Consider the following 26,389-nt stretch of genomic DNA (forward strand, 5'->3'; position numbering starts at 1 on the left):
CAACAACAAGGGGATTGTTTCCTGTTTCCCCTGAAGGGCAAAAAGCCTCAAGCACCAGCCACACGGGGGAGATAGGAAGTAAATACAGACAGAGAAAAGCATGTGTGAACGAAGCAGCCGGCACACAGCAGCAAACACCTCATGCCACATTACCCAGGCTGATGGAAACAATGCACTCTTTGTACTCATGGTGACCCTCAAACCGTCCTAGGTGTTCTGGCGATTGGCGTGACCCACTTGCAGGGAGGCCGAATGCCTGACCCCCCCTCCCCCCCTCCCACCCCGGGAAGGTGGAGATGGGAGGATACAGATGAAGCCACCTAATCAGAACAGTGAAAATGAGGACAGCCTCATGGGGACGGGCCCCTAAAGAGGCCCTGGGTGGGACCACAGGGCCTTGGCTACAATAGGCCAAGTCCTTGGTCCCTCACACAAACCACTGCTCCTCTGGGGGCTGGGGCCAAAGGGGACCTCAGTCAGGCTCAAGGCTCGGCAAGCTGACTGGTCCAGGGGTCCCCCAGCTCCTCTGTCCCACTGCTCCCATCCCAGGACAGGGCCTGAGCAAGGTCCAAGTTGGCATCTGCCCCCACCTCAAAGAGCAGGGGAGCAGGCAGGCAGCCCCCAGGAACTGCTACCAGGAAAGGAAGCCGGCAGAGAGCATGCTGATCTGCTCCATCTCTCAGGGCTGGGGAGGGTGGTTTAGTTTGGAGGAAGTTGGCAGTTCAATCTTCAAATACTAGTGACGCAGAGCCCCATGTCACCACACCTCCCATCCTCCTCCTTCCCCCTGGGGAACAGAGCCACCAAGGACCAGACACCTTGCCCACCAGGTCCCCACAGGTGGGAGAAGCATCTTGCCCATGGGGCTTTGTTGGTCACCAGCGACTCTACTATGCCTGCTAGGGACCCTGGGTGAGTTTTTCCTTTGAGGGAGCTTCCGAGCTCATGGGATATCCTGGGGAGATATGGCAGGGCTAGAAAGAGGCATACCACTAGATGTGGCTTGGCCCTGGGTTCTGGGCTTTGGGCTACTGGCCTGGAACCTAGTAGGTCATCCCTCTTGGAAAAGTTCACATCCTTTGGGCTGGTGAATGTGGGGATTGGGAGGGGGTGTGTTCCAATGAATGGCGGCAAATCACAGCTGAGCTCCTTACTATCTTATTTGTGTGACCAAAGGCACACCACTTCCCCTTTGAGGGAGTCTCAGTTTCCCCATCTGTAACATGAAGGGGCTATACTTTAAATTCAATCACAGTTCTTAATCCTATGAAAAGTGATGAAGCAAAGAGCAGGGAAATGGAGTCAGAGGGCAGTTTGGATCATAGCTCTGCCACTTACTACTTCTATGACTTGGGTAGGTCATCACTTCTTGAGGCCTGGATCTCCCCATCTGTAAAATGAGGGGCTTGGGCCCGCTGGGTCCCTCTAAGTCTAAACCTCTGATTATATCATCTGGCTTAGATGGGGAGGATAAGAGCCCCATGTGCTCCCTGGTCTCCTTTCCTGCCTCAGCCCCACCCCAGTGTCTACCCTAAAATCAGAATGTTCCATCCCTGAAAGCTGCCCCACTGAGCCTTCCTTGCTATGATTCCTTTTAGCTATTTGCTTTCTGTCTGTCCTCATGAGGAGAAGGAAGTTCATTTCAGTTACATCCCCTTTTCTGGATGGCTCTGGAGATGGTTGACTCCTTTGCACATGGATGGAGGCCTGGGGGGTTGGCTAGAACATGATAGATGCTCAGGATGCAAAGGACGTTTTTGGTGTAGGCAGCTCTACAGCTTGGGCTGAGCCTGGGGGCATTTATGGGAATTGAAAGCCAGGCCACCAAGTAGAGTTTCCCAGGACTTGGGAAAATGCAGAGCAGCAGTAGGAGAGGCAGTACTCAGAAGGAAGGGAAAGTATGGAACCAGTGTTGAGATTGAAGTCAGGGGATCCAGGGATCAAATCCCAGCTCTACTCCTGTATGAGTTGGGGCAGATGTCTCCTCTGTAAAAGGAGGGACTTCTAAGGTCTCTTCCATCTCTAGAATCTGCCATGATCCTAGGATTCCTGTAGACCCCCTGGCAAATGCCCCATCACCCCTAAAGGGGAGGGCACACCTGGCTCTGGGAAGGAGTTGGCTAGGGTCTAGGCTGGGTCAGGGTGGTCTACAGAGAGTTAGCTAGAGGGCTGATGGGTCGAGCAGAACTCAGAACACCTGGTCCCAAATACCCTCCAGAAACTGACTTCATATGAGGAAGGTCGAAATAGTACCTAGCCAAGAAGCCACGCACACTCCCCAAGTGTAAGATGATTGGACTGATATCCAGAGGATTCAGGCTTCTCTCTCTGGTCACACACCCCCCATCGCCCCACAAAGCCCTCCTCCTCATCCCTAACAAAGTGCCTGCAGGCCCTGAAGTGAGGTCTACTTAATCCAAGGAGAAAGCATGGACCAGGAGAAAGGAGAGCTGGGTTCTAGTCCTGGCCCTACAACTAATTTGTAAAGGAAAGAGATTAGACTAGATGGTCACTAGCTAGAGATGTTCTTCCTGGTCCTAAAGGCTGACAACTGGGCCGACAGCCTGGGACCTCAGTCCTCTCTGCCATCTTTTTTCCTAGGCTCTGATTCAGACAGGACCCCTTAGGGTGAACCAGAGCCCCCAGCCCTGCCCCAGAACCAGTCCAGCTCTTCAAAAAGGGGTAAGGGTGATCCTTGAATGATCACCCACAGAACATTGTGTGGGTTGCCATGTGGCCTTCCTAATGTGAGTCCTTTTGGCAAATGGAAAAATGGGGTGAGGGTGGGGGACAGAACCTGGCTTGGAGATCATTGGCAGGACCCCTTAAAATCATGAACCCTAGCTCCAAACAAAGCCAAGGTGTGGAGGGGTGTGTGTGTGTGTCTGTGTGTCTGTGTGTGTGTGTGTGTGTGTGTGTGAGAGAGAGAGAGAGAGAGAGAGAGAGAGAGAGAGAGAGAGAGAGAGAGAGAGAGAGAGAGAGAGAGAGAGAGAGAATTGGGCTAGGTAGGAGTGACAGGAAGCTAATTAGGTTCATAGGAAAATCTCAATCCAGGTCATGGAAAAAAAAGCACTAGCAGCTGAGGAAAGTCTTGAAGGGAGTAACCAAGCAAGAGAGACATGAAGAGGTTACGGTGCTCCAGGGCCTGAGGCAGCTCTGCCAAGGCTTCAAGATGAGAGGGAAGAGTTCTAAGTCTTGACAGGTCTAATAGTTTCAGGTCTGGCCAACAGGCAGGCCATAGAAGGAAAGATGCTGTCCAGGGCAATGAGTGAATGAATGGACGTTCTGTTCCACCCAATAAGAATGACTTAAACAGCTACTATATGCAAGGCAGAGGCTAAGGCACATGGGTGACAAAGAGAGAAATGAAAAAGCCATCCCTTCCCTCAAGGGGCTTATATTCTCCTAATTGTAGATGCTGAAATATACACACGAGGTCATTTGTCTGGGGGGCAACTGTCCTTTATTCTAACTCTCCTGTCAGCTGGACATGGTGCCAGGTGCTCTCTTGCTGGGGATGGAAGAGATGCTGCAACAGGCCCTGATGATCCGTCAGGGTGGATGATGGAAGCAGCTGGCTGGGCCTCTGGGAGACTGGAGTGATCTCCTCCATTCCTCTGACCCGCATTCTCTCTCCCACAGCCCTCAGGGTGGGCAAGGCTGATGAAGATGGGGGGAGATGTAGTTAGACCTGAGGGAGAACCTGGATTTATGGCTCTTCCCATTTCTTTCACCTTGTGCTTGTTCAAGAAGCAGAATTTTGAGCAAGAAGAGCCACACACCCCTCCTCAATTTATAGAGGTAGTCTGATATAATGGAAGGAGTGTCAGATTTAGGGTCATAGGACCTGGGGTCAAATTTTTGTTTTGATGCTTACTGCCTGTTTCCCTGATAATCTAATGAGGGAACTGAACTAGATACTTTGTAAGGTCTTGTCCAACCCAGAACTGCTGGCTCCTAAGTCCTGCACTCTCTCCACTTGGCTACTCTACCTCTGCCAAACAAAGGGGTTGGGTAACAAGATCTCCATGGTTCTTCCAGCTTCAAATTCTATGTCTCGGACCAGGCCAAGTCCAGAGAAATAGGAATGATCACTTGGGTCCTCCAGGCAACCTAACTTGGTTCATGCCCAGGCCCACTGGATAGTCACCCAGAGGCATTGGAGAGGGAGCATCGGACAGAGGGATGGTTGGCGTCATGCTCTTCCAAACCATTCCAAAACTCACGCAACGCCAGATCCTGGAGATTGATTGATGGGACATGCTGTAAGATTGTCTCCCTCCAACCTCAGGATCTCAAAGACTGATGCTGATATAACCCTTTATAGTTAATAGGTGACATGTATTTATCTATCTCATTTGAGCCTCAGCTACCTCATGAGGTAAGGACCTACCTGGACCTTATACTTATTTAACAGATGAGAAAAGTGAGGCTTGGGGGAGGTTAGAAGTTTGTCCATAGATGCACAGTTGGTACCCATTGAAGGTGAGATTTGAAACCTGGTCTTTTTGACTCTAAATTCAGCCATCTAACCACTATCATAGCCTGAAGCCTTGTACCATCTGCCAAGTTTAAAACAAAGAAGGCAGGGAGGAAATGAAGAGACTCTAAAAAGTACAATGGGAGGCCCTCGGATGTCACTAGTTCATGTCACTTCCTTGGTCTTAGTGAAGAGACACCAAGCCCTCTCCTATCCCTGGGGAGTTGCTCTCCTGCCCTGGGGGTAGGGGGATAATCCAGTGACCTGAGAAGTTTCCAGGGGGATCAACAGTGGCCTGAGCCCCTCAGCCTCTGCTTGGTAACCCCATATTATGGATGTCCATGTGCAGGCCCAGAGGGGACAGTACCCTGTGCCCTTAGAATGGGAGGGGGGAATCAGTCAGGCTCCTGAGATCCGAAGGGGCCAGTCAAACCAGAAACAACAGAGTATTGGGGGAAGGGGTCACCAGACCCAGGATTTCACTGACATAGAGAACTCCCAGAAAGGACGCTTTCCCTCCTGGTGCACATCGGCACCCCCTCAGTAACTCAGTAAAAGTCTCAGAGTCTCGATGGTTTGTGACTCGTTCCAAGGTCATACAGCTAGAGAGTTACAGAGGCTAAGTGGGCATCAGGAAGTTCAAGGCCTGTCTCTCACACATACTGGCTGTGTGTCCCGGAAAGTCACTGACCCTCTCCCAGAGCCCTCCCAGCCCACTGAGACTCTAAATTGCTTAGAAAGTGCCAAAACTGTTTGAACTACCCAACCACCCTCACCCCAGGGATAGATGGAGTGGGAGTTTGGGAGTAGAATGGACTTCTACCCTTGCCTCACCCCACCAAGCCCCACTCTCTTTACCTATGGTTCATATCCAACAGAGTCCTTTCTTGTAACAAAAAGAGGACAAAACACAAATCCCATCGACTGTGTCTGATGGCACATGCCTCATTCAACACCCACAGTCCACCACCTCTGTCTGCTTCATCTGCCCCTTGGAGTCAGGTTTGAGCATGGCATTCCCTTGAGTCCTGAGGGCTCTTTTTTTCCCGGACAGTCTCGAAGATTGTTACGAATTGTGTCGAGTTTCTGTGGCATGGATGAGGTGCCCGAGACTCAGAGGTGAGAGTGCCAATCTAACTCCCCAACCTAGGGTTATCAAACCTTAGTGGACCTGCCTCTCTCATCTGATAAGAGATCTTATACGGTAAAAACAGTCTTGCTCTGCCTCACTTTCCCCTGGCATCTCCCTGTCCATCTGTCCAGTTCATGGGGTCATAGATTTAGACCAGAAGATGAAGAAGTCACCTCATCTAGTCCCCTCATTTTGCAGATGAAGAAACTGAGGCCTAGAGGTGGATGACTTGTCTAGGTCGGCATTCGATTCATTTTCTGATCACGTTGCCTTGATGATTTTTCAATTAAATATTCTTTTTTCAACTATCCTATTTCTTCTTCCTCCTATTTCCCCCCTCTGGACTATAAGAAAGAAAAAAAGGAAAACATAACCCTTGTTGCAAATATGCAGAGTCGAGGCAGAGGGCCAAACAAATGGAGGCACAGGACCAGGATGAAATACTCTTGTGTTATAAGAAATGATAAAAAGGACAGTGTTAGAGAAGTCTGAGGATGACTTGTATGAACTGATGCACAGGGGAGTGAGCAGGTCTTGGGGATAGCTTATGTTTCATTTCTTATGTTTAAGTGTTATTGGCAATATGTTTCTGCCAGGATTTGAACCCAGTGATGCCAGGGAGAGTGAACCAGCTCTGGCCAATGGGTAAAGGGTGGTTTGTGTGCCTGAAGTTCGAAGGTCAGGGGCTGCAGAGCATGCTCTATTGGCTCTATTGAACTAATGGGAAGTTACCACAGCCTTAGCTCACTTGTGCACCCAGAGAATCTGCCCTTGAAGGCCAGCTTACAGGAATAACATGCCTAGAGAGGAGAGCCCTAGAGATGAGGTCAGAAGACTCAATTTAGCATCCTTGGGTCTACTGCTGACCTAGAGTATGGCTATGGATTCTTGACTTAGCCTCAATGGGCCTCAATTTTCAAAGCTTTAAAATGAGTAAAATCATCCCAGTCCCCATCTCTGTCGATGTTTCGAGGAAGTTACGTATGTTTCGAGGAAGTCACATAAATGGAAGTAATTTGACACAAAATTTTTATGTGTGTGTATCTGTAGGATTCCATCTCTTAGGATGCCTGAGTTCATTCACTGGTACAGATCACAACCCTTTCCATCAATCATCAGTTAACAAGCGTTAATTACCAACTATGTGTCTGGTCTGTGCTAAGTGCAAGGAAAACAAACAAAATTGAAACAGGCCCTGCCCTGGAGGAGTTTATATTCCACTGGGGCAAACAGCATGTACACATATAATGTTTTGGTGTCGTTTTGTGATCAGTTGTGTCTGATTCTTTGTGACCCCCACTTGGGGTTTTCTTGACAAAGATGCTAGAGTGGCTTGTCATTTTCTTCCGCAGCTCATTTTACAGAAATTGAGGGAGACAGGGCGAAGTGACTTGCCCAGGGTCACACAGCTAGTACATATCTGAGGTCGAATTTGAACTCAGGTCCTCCTGATTGCAGAGTTAGCACTGCACCACCTTGCTGCCCACACATATAAGTAGATGAAATAAATATGAGGTAATTTATGAGGAGTGGGATCACTAAAGGCCTCAGGTAGAATGTGACAGGGAACTGAGTTGTGAAGAAGAGTCTAAGAGGTAGAGATGAGAAGGGAGAGCTCACCAAGCATGGATTAAATGACTGGTTGGAACACCGACAAGGCTCACCTTCTGTGACTCTGCATCTCACGCAAAGACAGACAAGAGAGGGTACACTGGCATGAGAAGGGCAGGAAGGCCAGTCTGGCTGGACATAAGTAAGATGTAAGGAGGCTGGATGTGGAGGATGGAGTCAGAGAGTGGAGGGCTTTAGATACCAAAGGCAGGACTTGGTGTGTGATCCCAGGAGTCTGAGGGAGCCACTGCACTTATTGAGCAGGGGAGTGGCATACGCTGTAGGAAAATCAGAGGATGTTTTTGTAGACAGTCTTTGTGAGCTCCCATGAGCATCCCTCCGGTGACAGGCCTCTCTCGTCTTAACTCTTCTGATCTAATCCAGTTGAACAAGCATTTATACGGTTCACGTAGCTAGCATTTACGTAGTGTTTCCAGGTTTGCAAAGCACTTTGTAAATATTCTCTCATTTCGTCCTCACAGCAACGCTGAAAAGCAGATAACTATTACTATCCTCATTTTATAGATGACGAAACTGAGCCTGAGAGAGGTTAAGCGATGAGGGTCAGAGTGAGCAAACGTCTGAGGTAGAATTTGAACACAGATGTACCTGACTCCAGACCCAGTGCTCTCTCCTCGAGCCACCTAGCTTGTAAGCACCAATTTCATGCCGGACCCTGGGGTTACAGACAGGATTCTGCTTTCAAGGAGCTCATGGGATCCTTGAGCCAGGGCCAGGTTTCTTCATCTCAGCCCACAGATTCCCAGGGGGCCCATGGATAGATTTGGGGGGATTCATTTGGGAAGAAAATGACATCCCTTCTTTTCTTTATTTTATTTTCACCTACCTCTATATAAAATTTGGCATTTTCTTCTATTATGAACAAAGTGACAACAGATATTATTTTGAAAAAGGGTCAATGGGCTTTAACAGACTAGCCAAGTGGTCCATGGCACAGAAAGAGTTGAGAACCCCTGTATATAATTCAATGAGCACATATGCTCCTGAGATCCTTCAGGGCAGAGACAGTGTCTTCTCCCCCTCCCCACCCCCTCCAGTGCTTAGCATAGGGCACAGTAGGTAGTAAGTGCTTAATAAATGCTTGTTGGTTTGAATCAGACCAGCCTAGTAGGTGCATACTAATTGCTTTTTCACTGACTGATGAGAAGTGGAGAAGGCAGAGAACCCAACTGACTAGGTGGACCCAATGACTTGGGACACACTGCCACGAGGCAGAAAGCATGCTTTTGCCTTTTTGCCTGGCATGCAGTAAAAGCTTAATAAAGTTTTGTTGACTTGACCAAGGCCTCTCCAGTTTGAGAGGACTTAGTGGTTCTTGCACTCTATAGACAAGATCTTTGAGAAGCTGAGAGATCACCTCCCAAAGGCCCAATTCAGCCTTGGAGGAGCAGTCCCTTAGCTCTCCAATGAGAACTGGCAGTCCGTCAACAAACACTTACTAAAGGCCTCCTTACTACGCGCCAAGGCGCTGTGCTAGGGGAACCAAGAACAGGCAATCCCTGCTCTCAATGTGCGCCCAGTGTCATGGGAAATCGTGGGATAACAGAGACAGCGGTCAGCATGAGATCTGGGTGCAAGTCCTGGTCTCCCATAATTACTAGCCGTGAGATCATGGCCAAACTGCATCAGCCCTCTGAGTTCCATTTAGAACATATGTGTGAATTTGTATCTAGAAACCTATCTGTATGTTTCTATAAAACATATCTATATGTTTTATAGAAACATATGTGAATTTATATATGGAAACATCTATGCATTTATGTAGAAGTATATATGCATTTATGTATAGAAATATGGGTGTTTATACACTGAAAGCTATGTATTTATAGAGAAACACATGTGAATTTACATACAGAAATGTGTGAATTTATATATATAGGAATATGTATGCATTTAGATATGAATTTTTATATAGAAGCATATGTGTGTATTTATATGTAGAAATATATGCACATATATGGATTTATGAATTCAAACATGTATGTGTTTATATCAAAATGTGTATGTATTTATATAGAGAATCATATTTATTTACATATTGAAATGTATTATTTATATGGAAACATTATGTGTATTTATATAAAATATCTATATTAAACATGCATGCACTATATAAATATACACAGTTGTATTGTGTGTTTATATGTGCATGTTATGTTTTATGTATGTATACACACATATATTATATATACACACATGTATACATACGATAATGCCTATAGTACCTCCCTAATAGGGCTGAGGGAAAGTAACTGGATCAATCTGAGTTCATGGGCATAGAGAACTTCCAGATGAGGAAACTCCCCCCTCTAATGCAGGTTGCTACTTTCTCTGAAGTCTGTCAGTCTTCACTGACAGGGACACTGAGATGTCAATGAGTAGGTCAGAGCCTCATGGTCAGCACATGACAGATCAGGGCTTGACCCAGGTCTTCCAAGCTTGAGGGATGGCTGGCTATCCACTGGGGCAAGTTGACTCTCTCTGCAGTTGTCTGCGGTTGTTGGGGAGGTTTCAAGGAAGGAGCATTTGTAAGGAGGTCAGTGGATTTTAAAGCTCTTTAGAAATGGTGGCCAGCAGTAGTCAGCGACCTTCCCACCAAGTAGTGAATGGAAAAAGCACTGGACGCCAGGATCCTGCGGACTTTGCCTTCTTCCACAGAGGCAGTGAGTCCTCCAGTAGCTCTTGGACAGTGTGTACCAGGGAGGGAGGTGCCAGTCACTAGGGGAGAGAGATTCAGAGACAGAGACAGAGACAGACAGACAGACAGACACAGATAGACACAGACAGAGACAGAGCAGATGGGGGAAAGAGAGGGCTCTCAGAGGGAAGACGTACTGCAGAAGGTGGGATGGAGAGGAATCTTGAAGGGAGCGGGATGGCGGGGGGAGAGAAGAGGGGGCAACAGCCACGTTAGGACCGTGGGGAGTTCCTCCCGGGCAAGGATGGTTCCCTTAGCTCATAGCAATGCCATCATCTCTAAATGAATGACTATTGGACTGAGTTAAATTGTGAAATGGTGGGACGGATCCGCAGCTGGCGATATTGGGCAAATCGCTTCCCATCTGAGCCTCAGTTTCCGCATCTATAAAATGAGGATAATGATACCTGCAGCGCTTAAGTTCACAGAATTTCCATCGATCCATCCATGCGAAGGTCTTTCTTAAGTACCTACTACTTTACCAGGCAGCGTGCTAAGCATGGGGGAGGCAAATATTGTTTTAAAAAAATAGTCAATAAACGTTTATTTAGAGCCCCAGGCACTGTGCTAAGTGTGGGGGTTACAAATAAGAAAAAATAAAGACAGCCCCTGTCCTCAAGGAGTTTAAAATCTAATTGGAAAGATGGCCCCCAAAAGGAGGCTGCAGAGGAGGTGGGAGAAAGGGGAGCGGGCACAGGGGCTTGGTGAAGACGTCAGTCAGGGAAGTCCCCAGTGGGGCGGCCGAGGGAGAAATGACAAACGGTGCCTGCCCTCACGGAGCTTAGATTCGAAGTAAATGCAAGAGAATTCGGGGGTGGGCAGCTGGAGTAGGAGGTGAAGAGAATCAGAAAAGGTTTCCTGTAGGACGTGACGCTCAAACTGAGTCTTAAAGGAAAATAGAGATTCTGAGCGGCAAAGGTGACGATGGAGCGCATTCCTGACGTGGCAGGCAGCATGGACAAAGGTCCAGAGGTGGGGAATGGAGGGTGTTGTGGAAAGAGAGATGGATTATTGCCTGTGAGGAACAGCAAGAAGACCAGATTGACTTAGATTGTAAAATGAGGGAAAACATGAATAATGAGACTGGAGAGATTAATAAAAATAAGAGTGATGGCTAATATTTCTAAAATAGTACCTACTATGTGCTAGGGTCCATACAATTCTTATCCCATTCGGTCCTCACAATTACCCCGAGAGGTGCTATTGATATGCCCATTTTACAGATGAGAAAACTAAGGCAAACTCTGGTCAAGTGACTTGCCCAGGATCACAGTGGTAGTAGGTGTCTGAGGTTGGATTGGAGCTCAGGTCTTCCAGACTCCCTATCCCTGCGATCTCTGTGCTGTGCCACTGGTTGTAAAGTGCTTTAATGAGATTGTAAGTCTTGTTCAATTTTAAAGCAACATTAAGACTCTTGGGACACCCTGTATATGCAGCACTTTCCAACCTTTAGAGTGCCTTTACCCCACGACTCATTAAGGCTTTGGCGTCCTCACGTGCACAAGGAGAGACCATGGGGTCTCTTTTAGATCTTATATCCTACGACCCTGGGTCATACTCGTCAGGACGCTGGGACATTCGATGGAGGAGTAACGTGGGACCAGAGGGGAGGGAATGAAGAGTGGGACGCTCTTCTGGGGTCATGGGATCCTAGAATGTCAGGAGAGACGTGACAATGGTCTAACCCACTTATTTTATTGCTGATGAACTGGAGCTCCGCTGGGGCAGTGATTTATCCAAGGTCGCACATCTAGCATCCAGGGAGCCAGGATCCTGTCAGGCTTGTGTGCGCTTGCACCCTTGACCACAGAGCGCCAGGTTCTGAACACCAGAGAAATGAAGCCCAGAATGGCCCTGCCAAAGACCCTGACAGGTCGGTAGTACAGAGTGGGTCAGGCTGCAGGCTGGAGAGACAGGGGTGGTGTATTGATAGGGCACTGGATGTTCATTCAGAGGACCTGGGTTTGAATCTCACCTCCCATAATTAGCCCTTCCCGTCTTTGGGTTTCAGAATCCCCATCTAACAAATAAGGATTTCTCAAGTCCTTCATAGCCAAGAGTGTGTTAAGAAATATTTAACAACTGGCTCCCTCCCCCAAAATATAACCATGACACCCTCTTAAGTTTAACTGGCATTATTATTTTCTCACTTTCTTAAGTCTAGACAATCAATAAAACAATAGATAAAGACTTGATTTATAGCTCTTACTGATTTTTGAGGTGTAAATACTCATCCTGAAAATTTAACGATCGGCTCTGAAGAGCACCAGGACATCCCTACTTCTAATTTTAAATCTAATGACTTGGGAGGGGGCCTGGCTTTCTCTTTGATGCTCATCCTTCAGCTCTTGCCTGAGAATTAGAAGATGATGGGACTTGCTTCTTGGGCCTTGAGCTACTTTTTTTTTTTAATTTATTTTATTTTAAAATTTAATTTATTTTGTGTTACATTTTAAGTTCCAAACTATCTCTCTCCCTCCCTAACTCACACTAGAGAATGCCACCATTACACACACACATACACACAAATATACATATATACAAATAAGTACGTATGTGTATATGTATTTATGTAAAACTATACTATGTATTCTCCCATTTATCAATTCTTTCTCTGGAGGTGGATAGCATTTTTCTTCATAGGTCCTTTGTAGTTGATATAAATATTAATGATACCCCTAATAACTTGGTTGTCCAGAATTATTCTTCTAACGATATTGTTGTTACTGTACAGGGTGTTCTCTTGTTTCTCCTCACTTCACTCATGATTTCCTGCAAGTCTTTCCACGTTTTTCTAAAACCAACCAGCTCATCATTTCTTACAGCACAGTATTATTCTATCACAATCATGTGCTGCAACTTATTCAGCCACTTCCCAATTGATGGGTATCCAACTTGATTTCCAGTTCATTTCCACAACAAAGAGAGATGCTATAAATATGATAGAACATAAATAAAAATATTATAGGTTCTTTTCCTTTTCCTCTGATCACCTTGGGAAGCAGACCTAATAGTGGCGTTGCTGGGCCACAGATCACACCCAGTCTTAGAACTCGCTGGGCATCATCCCACATTGTTTTCCAAAATGGTTGCATCAGTTCACAGCCTACCAACAGTGAATTAATGTCCCAAGTTTTCCACGTCCCCTCCAGCATTTGTCATTACCCCTTTCTATTATTTTAGCCAATCTAATAGGTGTGAGATGGTACCTTAAAGCTGTTTTAATTTGTATTTCTCCAATTAATAATGATTTAAAGCATTTTTCATATCAATATATACAGCAGTGATTTCTTCATCCAAAAACTGTCTGTTCCTACCCCATCACCATTTATCAGTTGGGGAATGATTCATATTCTTATAGATTCAACAAAGTTCTGTCTTTGAGATATGAGAACGTTATCCGAGAAATTGTCTGTCAGACAATCAGCTCAGAGCTCTTAAAAGGGGACCTGGAGTTAGAAGTCACTGCCAAGATATATACCCCCAGATTGGGTCTGGTATATGGTGGGGAGGGGCCTCAATGGGAGCCGGGGCTGAGGAAGGTCTTACTTCTGCTCTGGCCACTGGTTAGATTCTTCCTAACTTGGTGCAAACTTCTTATGCCTGTAGCTAAGCTGAGGCTATCATCAGGGCTGTCTTTGCCACAAGCTGGGGCTTGGAGACCCATGGGGTCACAGGAGGCCTGACACTGGATTTTGAGATGGACAGAATGTCAGAGATCACATAGTCCCATCCCATCATTTTAGAAGTGAAACATTATAAGGCCTAGAGAGAGGACATGACTTGCTTGAGGTTATCCAACTGGTGAGGTATCATAGCTCCAATTTCTCCAGCTTTGGATTTTACAAAGCACTTTTCTCACAACGTTCATCAATCAATATTGATTAAGCACATACTATGTATGGGGTATTATGCTAACCACCCTGGGAGGTAGGTGCTTCTTTGGGAGGTAGTGAACTCCCCAGCATCAGAGTTCTTCAAGAGAAGCCAGATGGCATCTGGGTAGGGATGTTGTCAAGACAAAGATACGAGTTGGGTCATGAGAGCTCTGAGGTTCCTTCCAAGTCTGAGAATTTTAAAAGTTGACAAAAAAAATTAAAGATAGATTGGGCAGGTAGGGTATGAGGGTGAGAGCACTGGATTTGACATTAGGAGACCTGGGTTCAAATCCTGGTTCTATGAAACCCTGGGCAACTGATCCTCTCTGGGTCTTGGTTTATCCATGAGTTCAATGAGGAGGCCAGAAGAAAGGACCTCTATGGCCCCTTCCAACTCCAACTATGATCTCCCCATTTTGTGTTTGTATTCTTAGGGGCCTGGAGATCTGAGCTAGGCACATAGTAGGCACTTAATTTAATTTAGTCACTATCTGACTCGGGCTTTGGTTAATCTGCAACAAAAGGAAAAGTTTGAACTGGTGGTATCTGAGTCTCTTGTAGCCTAGTTAACCACCATTCTACAGGGGAGAAAACTGAGGCTCAAGAAATGCGTTTTCCAAGGTCACACAGATGATAAGAAGCAGTGGGTCCAGCAAGGTCAAAAGTCAAGTCAACAAACATTTATTAAACACTACATACTAAGGGCTGAGAATACTTGTTTGTCCTTCATTCTAGAAGAGGCCCATGACATCAGGGAAGTGATGCTGTGACTTGCAAGTGAATTGGATTTAAGTGAGGCAGGGCTGTGCAAAGTTACTAGCCTTACTCTTTCCTCCTGAGCCATCTGGGTCCAGTAGCTAGATACAGATCAGGATGACTGGATATGGCCCAGGATGTAGTGGGAGGCCTTGACATTTCTGAGAGCTAAGGTCTTCCCCAAGTCCCAGTTTGACTGTAGTGATCAGTACAAGGCCTGCACAATGTCCTTGATAAATACTTTTTGACTAATCAATAGAGACATGGAGAAGGAAATGTCAAACCTCTCCAGTAGCTTGCTAAGAAAACTATGGATAGAATGGTCCATGGGGTCATGAAGAGCCAGATTCGGCTGAACAACACCAAAAATCAATGGCGGGAGCTTAGGCAGGACGAATCTTAGACTGAAATCCAGAAGATCTTGGTTTCAGGCTAGCTGGGAAAATTTGGAGTCTTCCTATCTTTGATATTTACGGCATCTCACATGTTTATTGCGAAACCTTGAAACCTTCTATTCGCCATTTTATCTCACTATCCTGTGAGTAATTAGGCTCCCGAAGAATTTTATATAGAGTGCAGTAGAAAGAGCCCTAGGGTTGAGCTCTGACTCTGACACTTGGTTGTTGGCTGGACTCCAGCTCTAAACCCTATAGTAAGGTCAAGCAGTGCCCAGGATTACGAAGTCAGTGGCGGGGCTAGAGGTACGGCCGAGGTTCATTGAGCCCCAGTGGGAGGCTCCTTCTAAAACTACACCAAGTCTCCCACTACACTGAGGTGGATAGAGCCAGTGTCTGCTCTGCCAGCTTTAAATTCTGAGATCCAAGGGTGACTGAAAGATGGACCCCCGCCCCAAGATCCAGCCGTAATGGCGAGACATCCTTATTCTACCAACTAGAGGAGCAACCTTAGACATCCCATTGTTACAATATTAAGATTAATTGTAATATAATACTAGGATTACAGCAGAAGGGCTAGACAGAACCTTTGATCCAGCCTCTCCCCTCAACTTAGAGACAAAGAAACTGAGCCCAGGGAGGTTAAGTGATCTGTCCTGGATCACACAAGAACCAGGATTCACACCCAGGCCCTCTGGCTCAGGCAGACTGCTTTCAGAAGAACCAGGAGAGCTGGAGCTCCATTTCGGGCTAGGGACTTGATCTCTGTTAGACAGACTCTAGCTGATATTTTTGGTCAGCTTGACTGGCTCCAGAGTCCTCAGATGTAAAAAGAGAAGAAAGACAGCTCTGGCTTATTAAGAGGATTAACCGAGGCTGTTATGGGGAAGGAAGAAAGGGCTTTATGCTCCCCATGGGTCAGTGCCCATGTCCCAGGTGCTTCCAAGTCTGCAAAGAGCTAGGCAGAGAGGCATTGGTGCCCATACCCTGACTACACCTCTTGCCCGACAGGGAGGGGCTGGTATTATGCCCATTTTCCAACAAGAAAGCAGAAGCTTAAGGTGACAGGTGGCCTGCCTGGGTTCCTTACAGTTACCTTCAGTGTCAGCTCCTCCATCAGGAGGACAGATACTCAGCCCACTGGGTTGGGCCCCATTGTTGTCTCAATGCCCACCTCTGTGGGCCCCACGATGACATGGTAAGGAGAATCTGTCAGAGTCAGACATGAAGCCATGTTGACCAGGGCATCCTTCTCAAAAGGGAGGTTCTGAGAGGAGCCAACCAAATGGAGGAGAGGCCCAGAAGGGCAGAGTGCTTCCAGTGTGTGGGAAGTCCAGGGGTCCAGGTTTCTATGGGCAAGAGTCAGAGCAAAGGTGGCAGTGGCCCAGTCCCTGCTTATACCTCCTCCCATCTTAGAGCCAGAGGAGTCAGAGGTCAACTAGTCTGACTCCCTCATTTTATAGATGAGGAAACTGAGGCCTGGAAGAGTTAAACTGACACCACAGGTAATTGGGAGGGAAAAAACATGAATCAGGATTGGGGGAAGGGAAGGATGAAGAAAGACTTTTTGAGCTGAATCTGAGCTTTAAAAGCCTACGGATGGTAAGAGGCAGAAGAGAGAGGGAGTGAATCTCAGGCATGGAGAATTGGAGGCAGGAATCTAGAGGTGGAAGTTAAGTGACTTTCCCAAGGTTATGAAGGCCATGTCAGAGAAGGGAATCTGAACTCAGGTCCTTTGATTTGAGAACCAATGCTCTGTCCACTCGTGCCATGAGGTCTTCTGGATGATCATATTCATTTCAGAAAGCAATCAGGTATGACAGCATTCCCTGTCGCTAAGGGGACAGCTGGGAGCCACTGGAAATAGAAAGAAATGAATCTCTAATGGCAGAATTTTGGGTGGTCAGGAAAATGTCTGGGGGCAGCAAGCAAGGGCCTTCAAATTTGCCCCCCATCTCTCTCTCTTCCTCTTCCTCTTCCTCCTCCTTTTCTCTCTCTCTCTCTCTCTCTCTCTCTCTCTCTCTCTCTCTCTCTCTCTCTCTCTCTCTCTCTCTCTCTCTCTCACACACACACACACACACACACACACACACACACACACACACACACACACACCCCATGTACTTGTAAGACTGACTGTGCCCATCACAGTGAGCATTCCCCTGACTCTTATGGATGGGTAACAGCTCTTTCCCTGAAGACTCTGGAATCGTGCAAGGATGGAAGATACAGATGGCTTTGATTTGCCTCTGGGGACTAGGAAAGAAATGTTTAGAGGAAGAGGTCCAGTGGGAGTCAGGCATCCTTTGGACTAAAGGCCCGGGGCCTGGGGGTGGCAGAGGCTCGAATCCAGTCAACTCAGTCTTGGGCCTGTGGAACAAGGGATGGGATTCGAGACTTTCGAAGTCTCTTCTAGCTCTAGAGTTGGGGTCCTATAGATAAGGGTAATTAAGAACCTACTATGTGTCAGGCATTGTTCTAGGTGCTAGAGGTACAAAGACAAAAGTGGAACCATCTCTGCCCTAAATGGGCGTATATTCTATTCAGAAGTACCTCACCTGTGGTCCTTTGTCATGGAATCCCAGACTCTTCCAATACTTCCAGTACCAAGTTCCATCCCCTGCTGAGTCCCAGTTTCTCCATCTGTAAAGTGAGAAGCCTGGACCATATGATCTCCTCTCCAAAATTATCCACACTCCACTTGGAGAGAGTGACAAGGAGCTCACTGTCTCCTGAAACTGCTCATTGTCCTTTGGGACATCAGGAAATGTTTGGGACAGGGTTTTCTGGTGGTTGTGATTTCACTAAATTTGTTTCTGCCTCTTTGCTCCCTCTTCCTGGCTCCGGTCTCTTCTCTGCAGTCTCTTCTGGTCATGGAGGACCCCAGCATCTCCCCTCAGGTGAGTAACATGGGGATTTGTAGTCTTGAAAAATTTAATTCTCAAAAGGAAATTTGGGAGTGGTCCTATAGAGATATATCCACCCACTGTACGGAAACTATACAATGTCACCCACGTCTACACCCATACTTTTGAGACCTATAGAAGCTCTGGTCTGTGTACATGTTCATACTCATGAGTGTGTGCTCCTGCACACACACACATACACACACATCAACTTATCATACAAAAGTCTCATAACTGCACTCACACATTCACACTGCATGGAAGATGGGATACAATCATTTCCACCACCCCTCCATGGGATGTTTCTATACAGTGCACTAGAAAAACCCCAGTGTTCCAACTGCAGGGCTTCCCCTCTCTGGGTCTCAGTTTTCTTACCTGTAAAATGAGAGGCCTGGACCAGAGGATCTCCAACTCTAAAATCCCAGGATGCTCCTAGTGCCTGGCTCTGGCATTTCTCAGCTGTGGGAGATTGGACAAGAGTCCCCCCATCTCTGGACCTCTTGAGCTCCTCATTTGTGCGATAGGGCTGAGAACATCTGTCCCTCTCACTTCACAGGCCTGTTCTAAAGAGACATATTTGTCTATTATTTAAAACTTCTTAGGATTTAGGGACACAGAAAAGAAGCAGCCAGCCCAGTTTCCTATAAAGAACAGCTTAGGGACCTTTCAGGGCATCTATGCCAATCCGCTCATCTTCAGAATTAGCAATGTTCTCCAGGTCTGACCTTCTACCCTCTTTGGCTCCTCTGTAGGGTCCCCCAGAGATGTCTCCAGCTCCCCATGTCAGATAAAGTTGGAGGTCAAGGTCAATAATACAAAGAGTGCTTTGTGTCTGGAGAACCGGCGTAGACAGGATCTGACGGGGCTGTCCAGCATGTTGGGCTTGAGGACTGAGAAGACTGGATCCATCTCTGAACACTTCGGAACAGACAAAAAACTGTCCTGCTCTTTCCACAATGCTTTGGTTTCCAACAAGAATGCAAACAACTCCTCTCCAGAGCTGCTTGTGGTCTGCCAAGGTGAGTCCCTGAGACCTGGCCCCAGTGTTTCCCGAGCCCTTCCAGGGGAGAGAATCACAGTCTTCCAAAAGTAAGAGTGACCAGCTCGTCCAACCTGTAGGCAAGAGGAATCCCTAGCCAAGCCAGCCCTAACCCTCTGCTGGAAACATTGTGGGAAATGGAGGCAGGGAACCCCAAGGCTGAAAGATCCCTGCAGACCACTCTTGCCCACTACCACCTCAGGACTTTGGTATCCAAGGGATTAGGGTGAGGTTGGAAGACCTGGGCCCAAGTCTTGACTTTGCCTTTGAATTTGTTGTTTGATCATTTTCAGTCATATCTGACTTTAAAAAAAAAAAGTGTGTTTATTTATTTTTAGTTTTCAACATTCACTTATATAAGATTTTGACTTTTAAATTTCCTCCCCTACCTTTCCCTTCCTCCTTCCCAAGACAGTGTGCAATCTGATACAGGCCATACATGTACAATCACATCAAACATATTTCCATGTTAGTCATGTTGTAAAAAATTAGAACTAAGGGGGAAAACCATGAAAAAGAAGAAAAAAATTGAGAGAGAAAATAGTATACTTTGATCTGCATTCTGACTCCATGGTTCTTTCTCTGGATGTGGGCAGCATTTTCCACCAGAAGTCTTTTGGAGCTATCTTTGTGTTGCTGAGAAAAGCCAAGTCTATCAAAATTGGCCATCACACAACATTGTTGTTACTGTGTACAATGTGTATCTGACTCTTCTTGACCTCATTTGGGGTTTTTTGGCAAAGACACTAGAGTGGTTTGTCATTTCCTTCAGCAGCTCATTTTACAGATGAGAAAACTGAGGCAAACAGGGTGAAGTGACTTGCCCAGGTCCACACAGCTAATACATGTCTGAGATGGGTGTCAAACTCTAGTTCTTTCAGAGCTTATCTACTGTGACATTTAGTATTTGTTGGCTATATGACTTTGGGAAAGTCGACTAACCTCTCTGAACCTGTTTCCTCATCTTTAAAATGAAGACAGGAATCCCTACCCTCCCTCCTCATAGATGTGCCACGAGAAAAAGCATTTCAAAAATGTATGTGAAGTGACTTAGTATTATTTTTTTGAGTCCAGCTTGGACCAACAGACAGCTAGGTGTCTTAGTAAGTAGAGCGCCAAAACCTGAGTTTGAATCCTGCCTCCAACACTTGTGAGACAGTTGTTGTACACCTACCTCCCACTGTTTTTGTTAAGACCAAATGAGATAAGGTATAGAAAATGCTTTGCCAACTTTAAAGCATCGTTTAAATTCAAGCCAGCAGCAGTAGCAGTAGTTGTCATAGCAACCGTAATAGCAATAGTAATCAATCGTAGTAAAATTAGTAGTAATGGCAGCAGCGGCAGCAGCACAGCTCACAACCCATGAAAGGCTTGAGCTTTGTGTGCTTGTAATCTTCCTTACCCTGTGGTGAACCTGGCAGTGCATCTCTCCAAATCTGGCCAGGTTAATCCTTGGAAAAGAAATCCAATCCCAGCCCCAAAGCTCCTTTTCCTCAACCTGATCATGTCTAGATTCTTAAATCCTTTGTTCTAGGTCCTTCCAAATATTAGGAATCTCCCTCTGAAATTATTTGAGTAGATTATCATCTAATCAAGCATTTATTAAGCACCTACTATGTACAGACACCATTCTAGGCACTGGGGATACAAAGAGTAAATGGTCTGACTTCAAAAAGCTTGTCTCCTTTTGGGTGAGGCAATATGCACATTCATCAGTACATGTAAAATAAACACAGAATATATATATAAGAAAAAACTTAGGGGGACACTACTAGCACCCAGGGCTGGAGACAAATCAAAGAAGGCTTCATGCAACCCTTGAGCTAAACTTTGTAGGAAACTAGGGAATCTAAGACTTGGAGGTAATGAAAGAGTTCTTCCCAGGCACTGGAAACATTGCATGCAAAGGCTTGGAGGTGGGAGATGTGTGGCCAGCAAAAGGCTAGTTTGGCTAGACTTGCATTGTATAAGAAAGTAAGGAATATATAGTAAATTATAAAGTTTGTCTAGGAAGTCATCCCAACCTAGTGGGGGCCTGTCAGAAGTGTCTACTTCCCTAATACAGCCCTCAAGGTCCAGGACCAAGGGCTTAGGATGGGGTCCTCCTCCTCAGGTGAAATCTGGCCCCAGGGCCTATGAGAACCATCCTCCCAGAACAAGGGTCTGCAGAGTGAGGGAGGGGAAAGGGTCTTTTTGTCCATCATCTTCACTTCCTCTGACAATAGGGTGAAGGACTGTGAGCTGAGCATGTGTAGGCAGAGGAAGCCTGGCCTTTCCTGGGCTCTACCTGTCCCCAAACACTTTCTAGGGGCCTCCCTGCCCACTGTCTCTGAGTCTCTGTGCCATCAGGCCTGGGGCCAAGGTCTTGCTTCATCCTGTTACTCATCTAAAACATCCTCTCCTTTCAGAAGCAGCTACCAAAGCACCTCCGCCCACCCCTCGGCCCACTGTGACCTCGCCCAAACCCACTGGTAAGAGCACTCCAGGCCTCCACCAAGCCAGCCAGGTCCCCAGGGTAGAATGAGAGTTCCTAGAAGGTGACCTGCTCCTAGGCTTCTCCCAGACCACCGGGCAGTAATGTCCCTACTCCTATTTCAGATAGCTGCATTGGCATCTCATTGAAAGGGGATGGAGGATGGGGGTAGATAGGTAGTACAATGGATAGAGTCAGGAAGACCTGAGTTCAAATCCAGCCTTAGACACTTACTAACTGTGTGACCCTGGGCAAGTGACTTGACCCAAATTACAGAGAAAGAGAAAGAGAGAGAGAGAGAGAGAGAGAGAGAGAGAGAGAGAGAGAGAGAGAGAGAGAGAGAGAGAAGAAACAGAGAAAAAAAAAAGAAAGCATATGCACGAGCATTGGACTTAAGAGTAGCAAGAATGGGTTGGAATCTGGGCAATGCCCCTGAATTCAGCTTTGTGACTGGGCAAGTGCCTCCAGCCCCTGAGTCTCTGTTTCCCCTACAACACATAGAACCAGAAAATTTGTCAAGTTCAAATGGGAGACAGAAGTACAGTGCCTTAGATTGCAAAGGTCCTGTTCGAATTCTGGATGGGGTCGGTGGGTGCTTGCATTCTTTGATGGACAGCTGAAAAGGCAAGGAGAATGAGGCATGATTCCCATGTCTGCCATCCAATGGCTGTGACCTTTGATAAGTCCCCTACCTTCTTGGTATCTCAGCTTCCTCATTTGTGAAATGAGCAGTTTGGACTAGGCGGCCTCTAAGGTCTCCCCTTTTAAGGTCCCATGACTCATCCATCCTGGGCACCACCCACTTCCACCTTTGCTGTTGTAAGCAAGTATGGGGAGGGGTTTATTTTGGTCCTCCTTCAACATTGGTGGAGGTCCTTCTAGAAAGGCACCATATTCTGGGGACCTTTGAGCTTCTGCTCTTCTAGAGAATCAGGGCATGCAGAGTCTTCACCCCCATGAGACACAGCAGAAGAACTACAAGTCATATTCGGTTGTGGAGGAAAAGGAAAAGGAAGCCAAGACCCCAGAACATTGCCTAAAGGCTTCTCTTTGTGTTATGGGGAGTGAGGGTGGTACTCTCACCTCAGTTTCCCCATCTAGTAGCTTCCTATTTTAAGGAACTGCTCTTGCCAAGTAGGAGCTAAACTGTTGCTTCTAGTCTACTGAAAAACCATCAGATGTTGGTCCACCCACTCTGACTTCAGCTCCCTGGAGCATTGACCTATTTGGGTACCCCTCTCCTCTCCCAATAGTACTCTGCTCCACATTGACTGGGCAGCCAGAAAGTGCCTTAGAAGAGTGGGGGAGGGGGACAGACAGAGCAGAGATCATTGATGATCAGTGGTAGAGGGAGAAAAGGTAAATAAATCGAGGCAATACAGAATGATTGGCATCCATCAGGGAAAGATGGGATCAGAGGTTCCATCAGTTCATCATTAGGTCCTCATAGCTCAAGCCTCAGGATCCCAGTCCAGAACCTGCCACTAAATTCCATCTCCCATCCTTGGTTGACCCATCTTGGAGATGGACTCCCCAATCTCCCTATCCTTTCTCAACCTAAGAAAGGACATTTCTGCCCCTTCCTCTGGTTCATCTCTCCCCTTTGCCATGTTCCTCTCTCATTTTCCTCCCAGGCCCTCCAAGGTTCCTGATGGTGGAGGGGAAGGAGAGACTCCGCTGTGCAGGTGTGGTTGAGTTCTACAGGGGCACTATAGGGGGGAGCATATGTTACGACAAGAAAACTTGGACCAAACCTCTGGGTGACCGGATCTGCCAGGTCCTGAACTGTGGCACCTTCCTGGAGCATCTGGATGCAAAAGCAGAGAAGACAGACTCAGGGAATCCCGAGGGACTCAAACCCTTGCCAATCCTCTGGGAGGTCAAGGATCCTCAGGCAGCCTCTGTAGACAAGGTCTTCACGAAGAGGAAGAGCTGTTTGGTAAACCAAACCATTTCCATCATCTGCTCTGGTGAGTGGCCTCCCCCCCACCCCTCCCCGCCACGTCCTCTTCAGCAAAATGAATGCATTGGACTTGGAGGCTCTCTGAGGTTCCTTCCAGCTCTAAAGTTCTTTCATTTATTCAGTCATTATTAAGCATCTACTATATGCAGAGCCCAGAGCAAAAAGAAAGTATAGGAGCTGATAGCCTAGCAAGGAGCTAAGAACCAAAATAGAGAATTATCACGATATTACACGATGCTCAAGAGAAGCAAACCAGATGCCACATGAAATCTAAGAGGGAAAATCTTCACGATCAGGAAGGTTTGGGGCTGGGTGGGATGAGAATGAGGGAATGACTAAATTGAGTTAAAAGCTAAACAGGCACCAGGCAAAGAGTGAGAGGGAGGATATTCCAAGTGGGGAACGGCAGGAATAAAAGTTCAGACGCAGGAGAGCAAGCTGGGCCCCTGGGGCCAAAAGTAGGACAGTTTGTCCAGAGCCCAAGGAGAGCAGCCTAGACCACCCTATAGTCCGGAACTCATTTCAGTGTTTCATGACTCCAGAATGCATGGGCGTGTGGAAGGAGTGTCAAATAGGGAGTCTGAGGACCTGGGTTCCAAGTCTGTCTCTGATGCTTTGGCTCACAGGAACATAGGGTGAGAGCTGGGAGGGGACCTCAGAGATCATTGAATCCAATCTCCTCATCTTCTATGTCTACACTTTCTGTTTTATTGATGTATTTCATTTTTACATTATAAACATTTATTCTCACTTTCTTAGAAGTCTCTTATACCAAAGTAAAACTAACAAGCAGGGACCTCATCCGAAAGTGAATGTAACATTTCATCTCTGCGGCACACCCATTTCTCTATTTTAATTGTTTTTTTTAAGCTAACGGATATTTATTTTCTCTCCCACCGCCTAGTGCATTAAAAAAAAAAGAAAAGAAAAAAGAAAATTGCTTGTAACAAACATGCATAGTCAAATTCATATATAATAGGCATCATATTTGTTGCTTTCTGAATAAGTGGGGGAGGGGATAAAGAAGCTAAAGAGAGCAAAACAGATGAAGATGATAAAGAGAATTTGGAAATGAAAATAAAAATTTTTTTAAATTTAAATTTAAAATTTTTTTAAATCTTTAAAAACAAATATTCATAGTCAAACAAAACAAATTTTCCTAGTGTCTATACACAAATATATATATTCGTATATATATGTCTTATTCCACACCCTAAATCTCTCAGGTCTATGTAATGGTGGCGTGCTTCATCAATGGTCCTCTGGAGTCATGGATGAGTGTTGGATTGATCGCAGTTCTCACAGCTTTCAAAGTTGTTCGCCTTTACAGTGTTATTGTCATCATATGTCTTCTTCTCCTAGTTCTGCTCATTTCAGTATTCCTCAGTTTATAAAGATCCTCAAAATTATTCATTTTTATAATATTGATGTTATAATACAAATTGTCTTTCTGGTTCTTCTCACTTCACTCTGTTATCAGTTCAAAGAAGTCTTTCTTGTCTCTTTGAAATCACCTATTTTCTCTTTTCTTATGGCACAATCATACTTCCTCCCATATTTCACAATTTATTGAGCCATTGAGCTCAGTTATTTATTGAGCTCAGTTAATGGGCATCCTCTTAATTTTCAGTATTTTTGACCCCACATACACACACACACACACACACACACACACACACACACACTCACACACCCAGGCTATAACTATGTACATTTATGCAAAGAGGAATTTTTCCTCTTTCTTTGATTTCTCTTGGGTACAAGCCTAATAGTAGTATAGCTGGATCAAAGGGCATGGCGCTGTTTAACAACTTTTTGTGTATAATTCCACATTGTTTTCCAGAATGGTTATACCCATTCATAGGTCCACCAAAGGTGTATTAATGTGCCTGTTTTGCCACAACCCCTCCATCATTTCTTATTTTCCTTTTTTTGTCATCTTTCCCACTCAGATGGGAATGAGTTAGAATTGCTTTAATCTGCATTTCTTGAATTAGTAGTGGAGAATTTTTTCATATGCCTGGATATCTTCTTTGTTCAAGTTTATTTATCAATTGGAAAATGGCTCTTTTTCTTATAAATTCATACTAGTTCCTTATATATTTTGGAAATGATACCATTATCAGAAAAAAAATTTTCCCCAGTTAAAATTGTTTCCCTTTTCATTTTAGATTTATTTGCACAAAAACTTGTCATTTTATGGAATCAAATTTCTCCATTTTATCTTCTATGATAAAACTCTGTTCCTTGTTTGGTCCAGAACTTTCCTCTTACCCATAGATCTGAGAGGTAGTTTTTCCATGTTTCTCTAATCTGTTTACATGTGACCCTTTATATCTAAATCAAGTCCCCATTTAGAGCTTATCTTGGTAGATAAGGTATGAGCTGTTGGTCCTTTTAATATCAGCATAATATGCACACTGTCAATGCAGGAAAGGAAACTGAGCACTGGCAAGATGGTGGTCACAGAAGCAGTAAATGTGTGCCCTCAGTCCCACTGACTCCAGAGCCAGTGATCTCTCCTTTGTAGTGGAGATGCTGAAGTGGAGGACAGATAGAAAAAGATACTAGGATAGAGGAGGACTGACAGGAGGACATGCTAATTGAGAAAGAACCCTAGGGCAGAGTCAGAAGGACCTGAGTTCAAATCCAGGCTCAGACACTTATTAGTTGTGTGACCCTGGGCAAGTCATTTAACCCTAATTGCCTCAGAGAGAGGGTGGGGAGGAAAAAGAGACAGACAGAGAGAGAGAGAGAGAGAGAGAGAGAGAGAGAGAGAGAGAGAGAGAGAGAGAGAGAGAGAGAATGAGAACCCTGGGAAACCAGATCTAGAGGTAGAAGGTACCTCAGAGGCTGTAGACCTGTGGAAGGAAGCTAATCAGACACATATACCTCATCACTGGGGGAAGTGGGGTGGGGGGAACTGCACAGGGCAGGGAGGTGGACTTCGTCTTTGTGAAGTTTCCATCTCCTTAACATGCGATGAGCAAACTGAGCTGGGGTGTGGCAGAATGGGTTTGGGGGACAGGGACTG

The 26,389-nt window shown here is 46.0% G+C and overlaps 1 protein-coding gene across 1 annotated transcript in view; it reads left to right on the forward strand.

The window, feature by feature from the left end:
* Positions 1-765: 765 nt before the first annotated feature.
* CD5 (CD5 molecule) overlaps positions 766-26,389 on the forward strand; it is a 36,966-nt gene continuing 11,342 nt past the window's right edge. The window contains exons 1-5 of the mRNA XM_072638794.1: positions 766-912; positions 17,833-17,871; positions 18,633-18,899; positions 21,328-21,390; positions 23,027-23,362. Coding sequence (XP_072494895.1) covers positions 861-912; positions 17,833-17,871; positions 18,633-18,899; positions 21,328-21,390; positions 23,027-23,362 — 757 coding nt within the window. The 5' untranslated portion in view covers positions 766-860. The remainder of the gene's footprint in view (positions 913-17,832; positions 17,872-18,632; positions 18,900-21,327; positions 21,391-23,026; positions 23,363-26,389) is intronic.

This window comes from Notamacropus eugenii, chromosome 2 (assembly GCF_028372415.1).
Source record: "Notamacropus eugenii isolate mMacEug1 chromosome 2, mMacEug1.pri_v2, whole genome shotgun sequence".
In the NCBI taxonomy this organism is placed as follows: Eukaryota; Metazoa; Chordata; class Mammalia; order Diprotodontia; family Macropodidae; genus Notamacropus; species Notamacropus eugenii.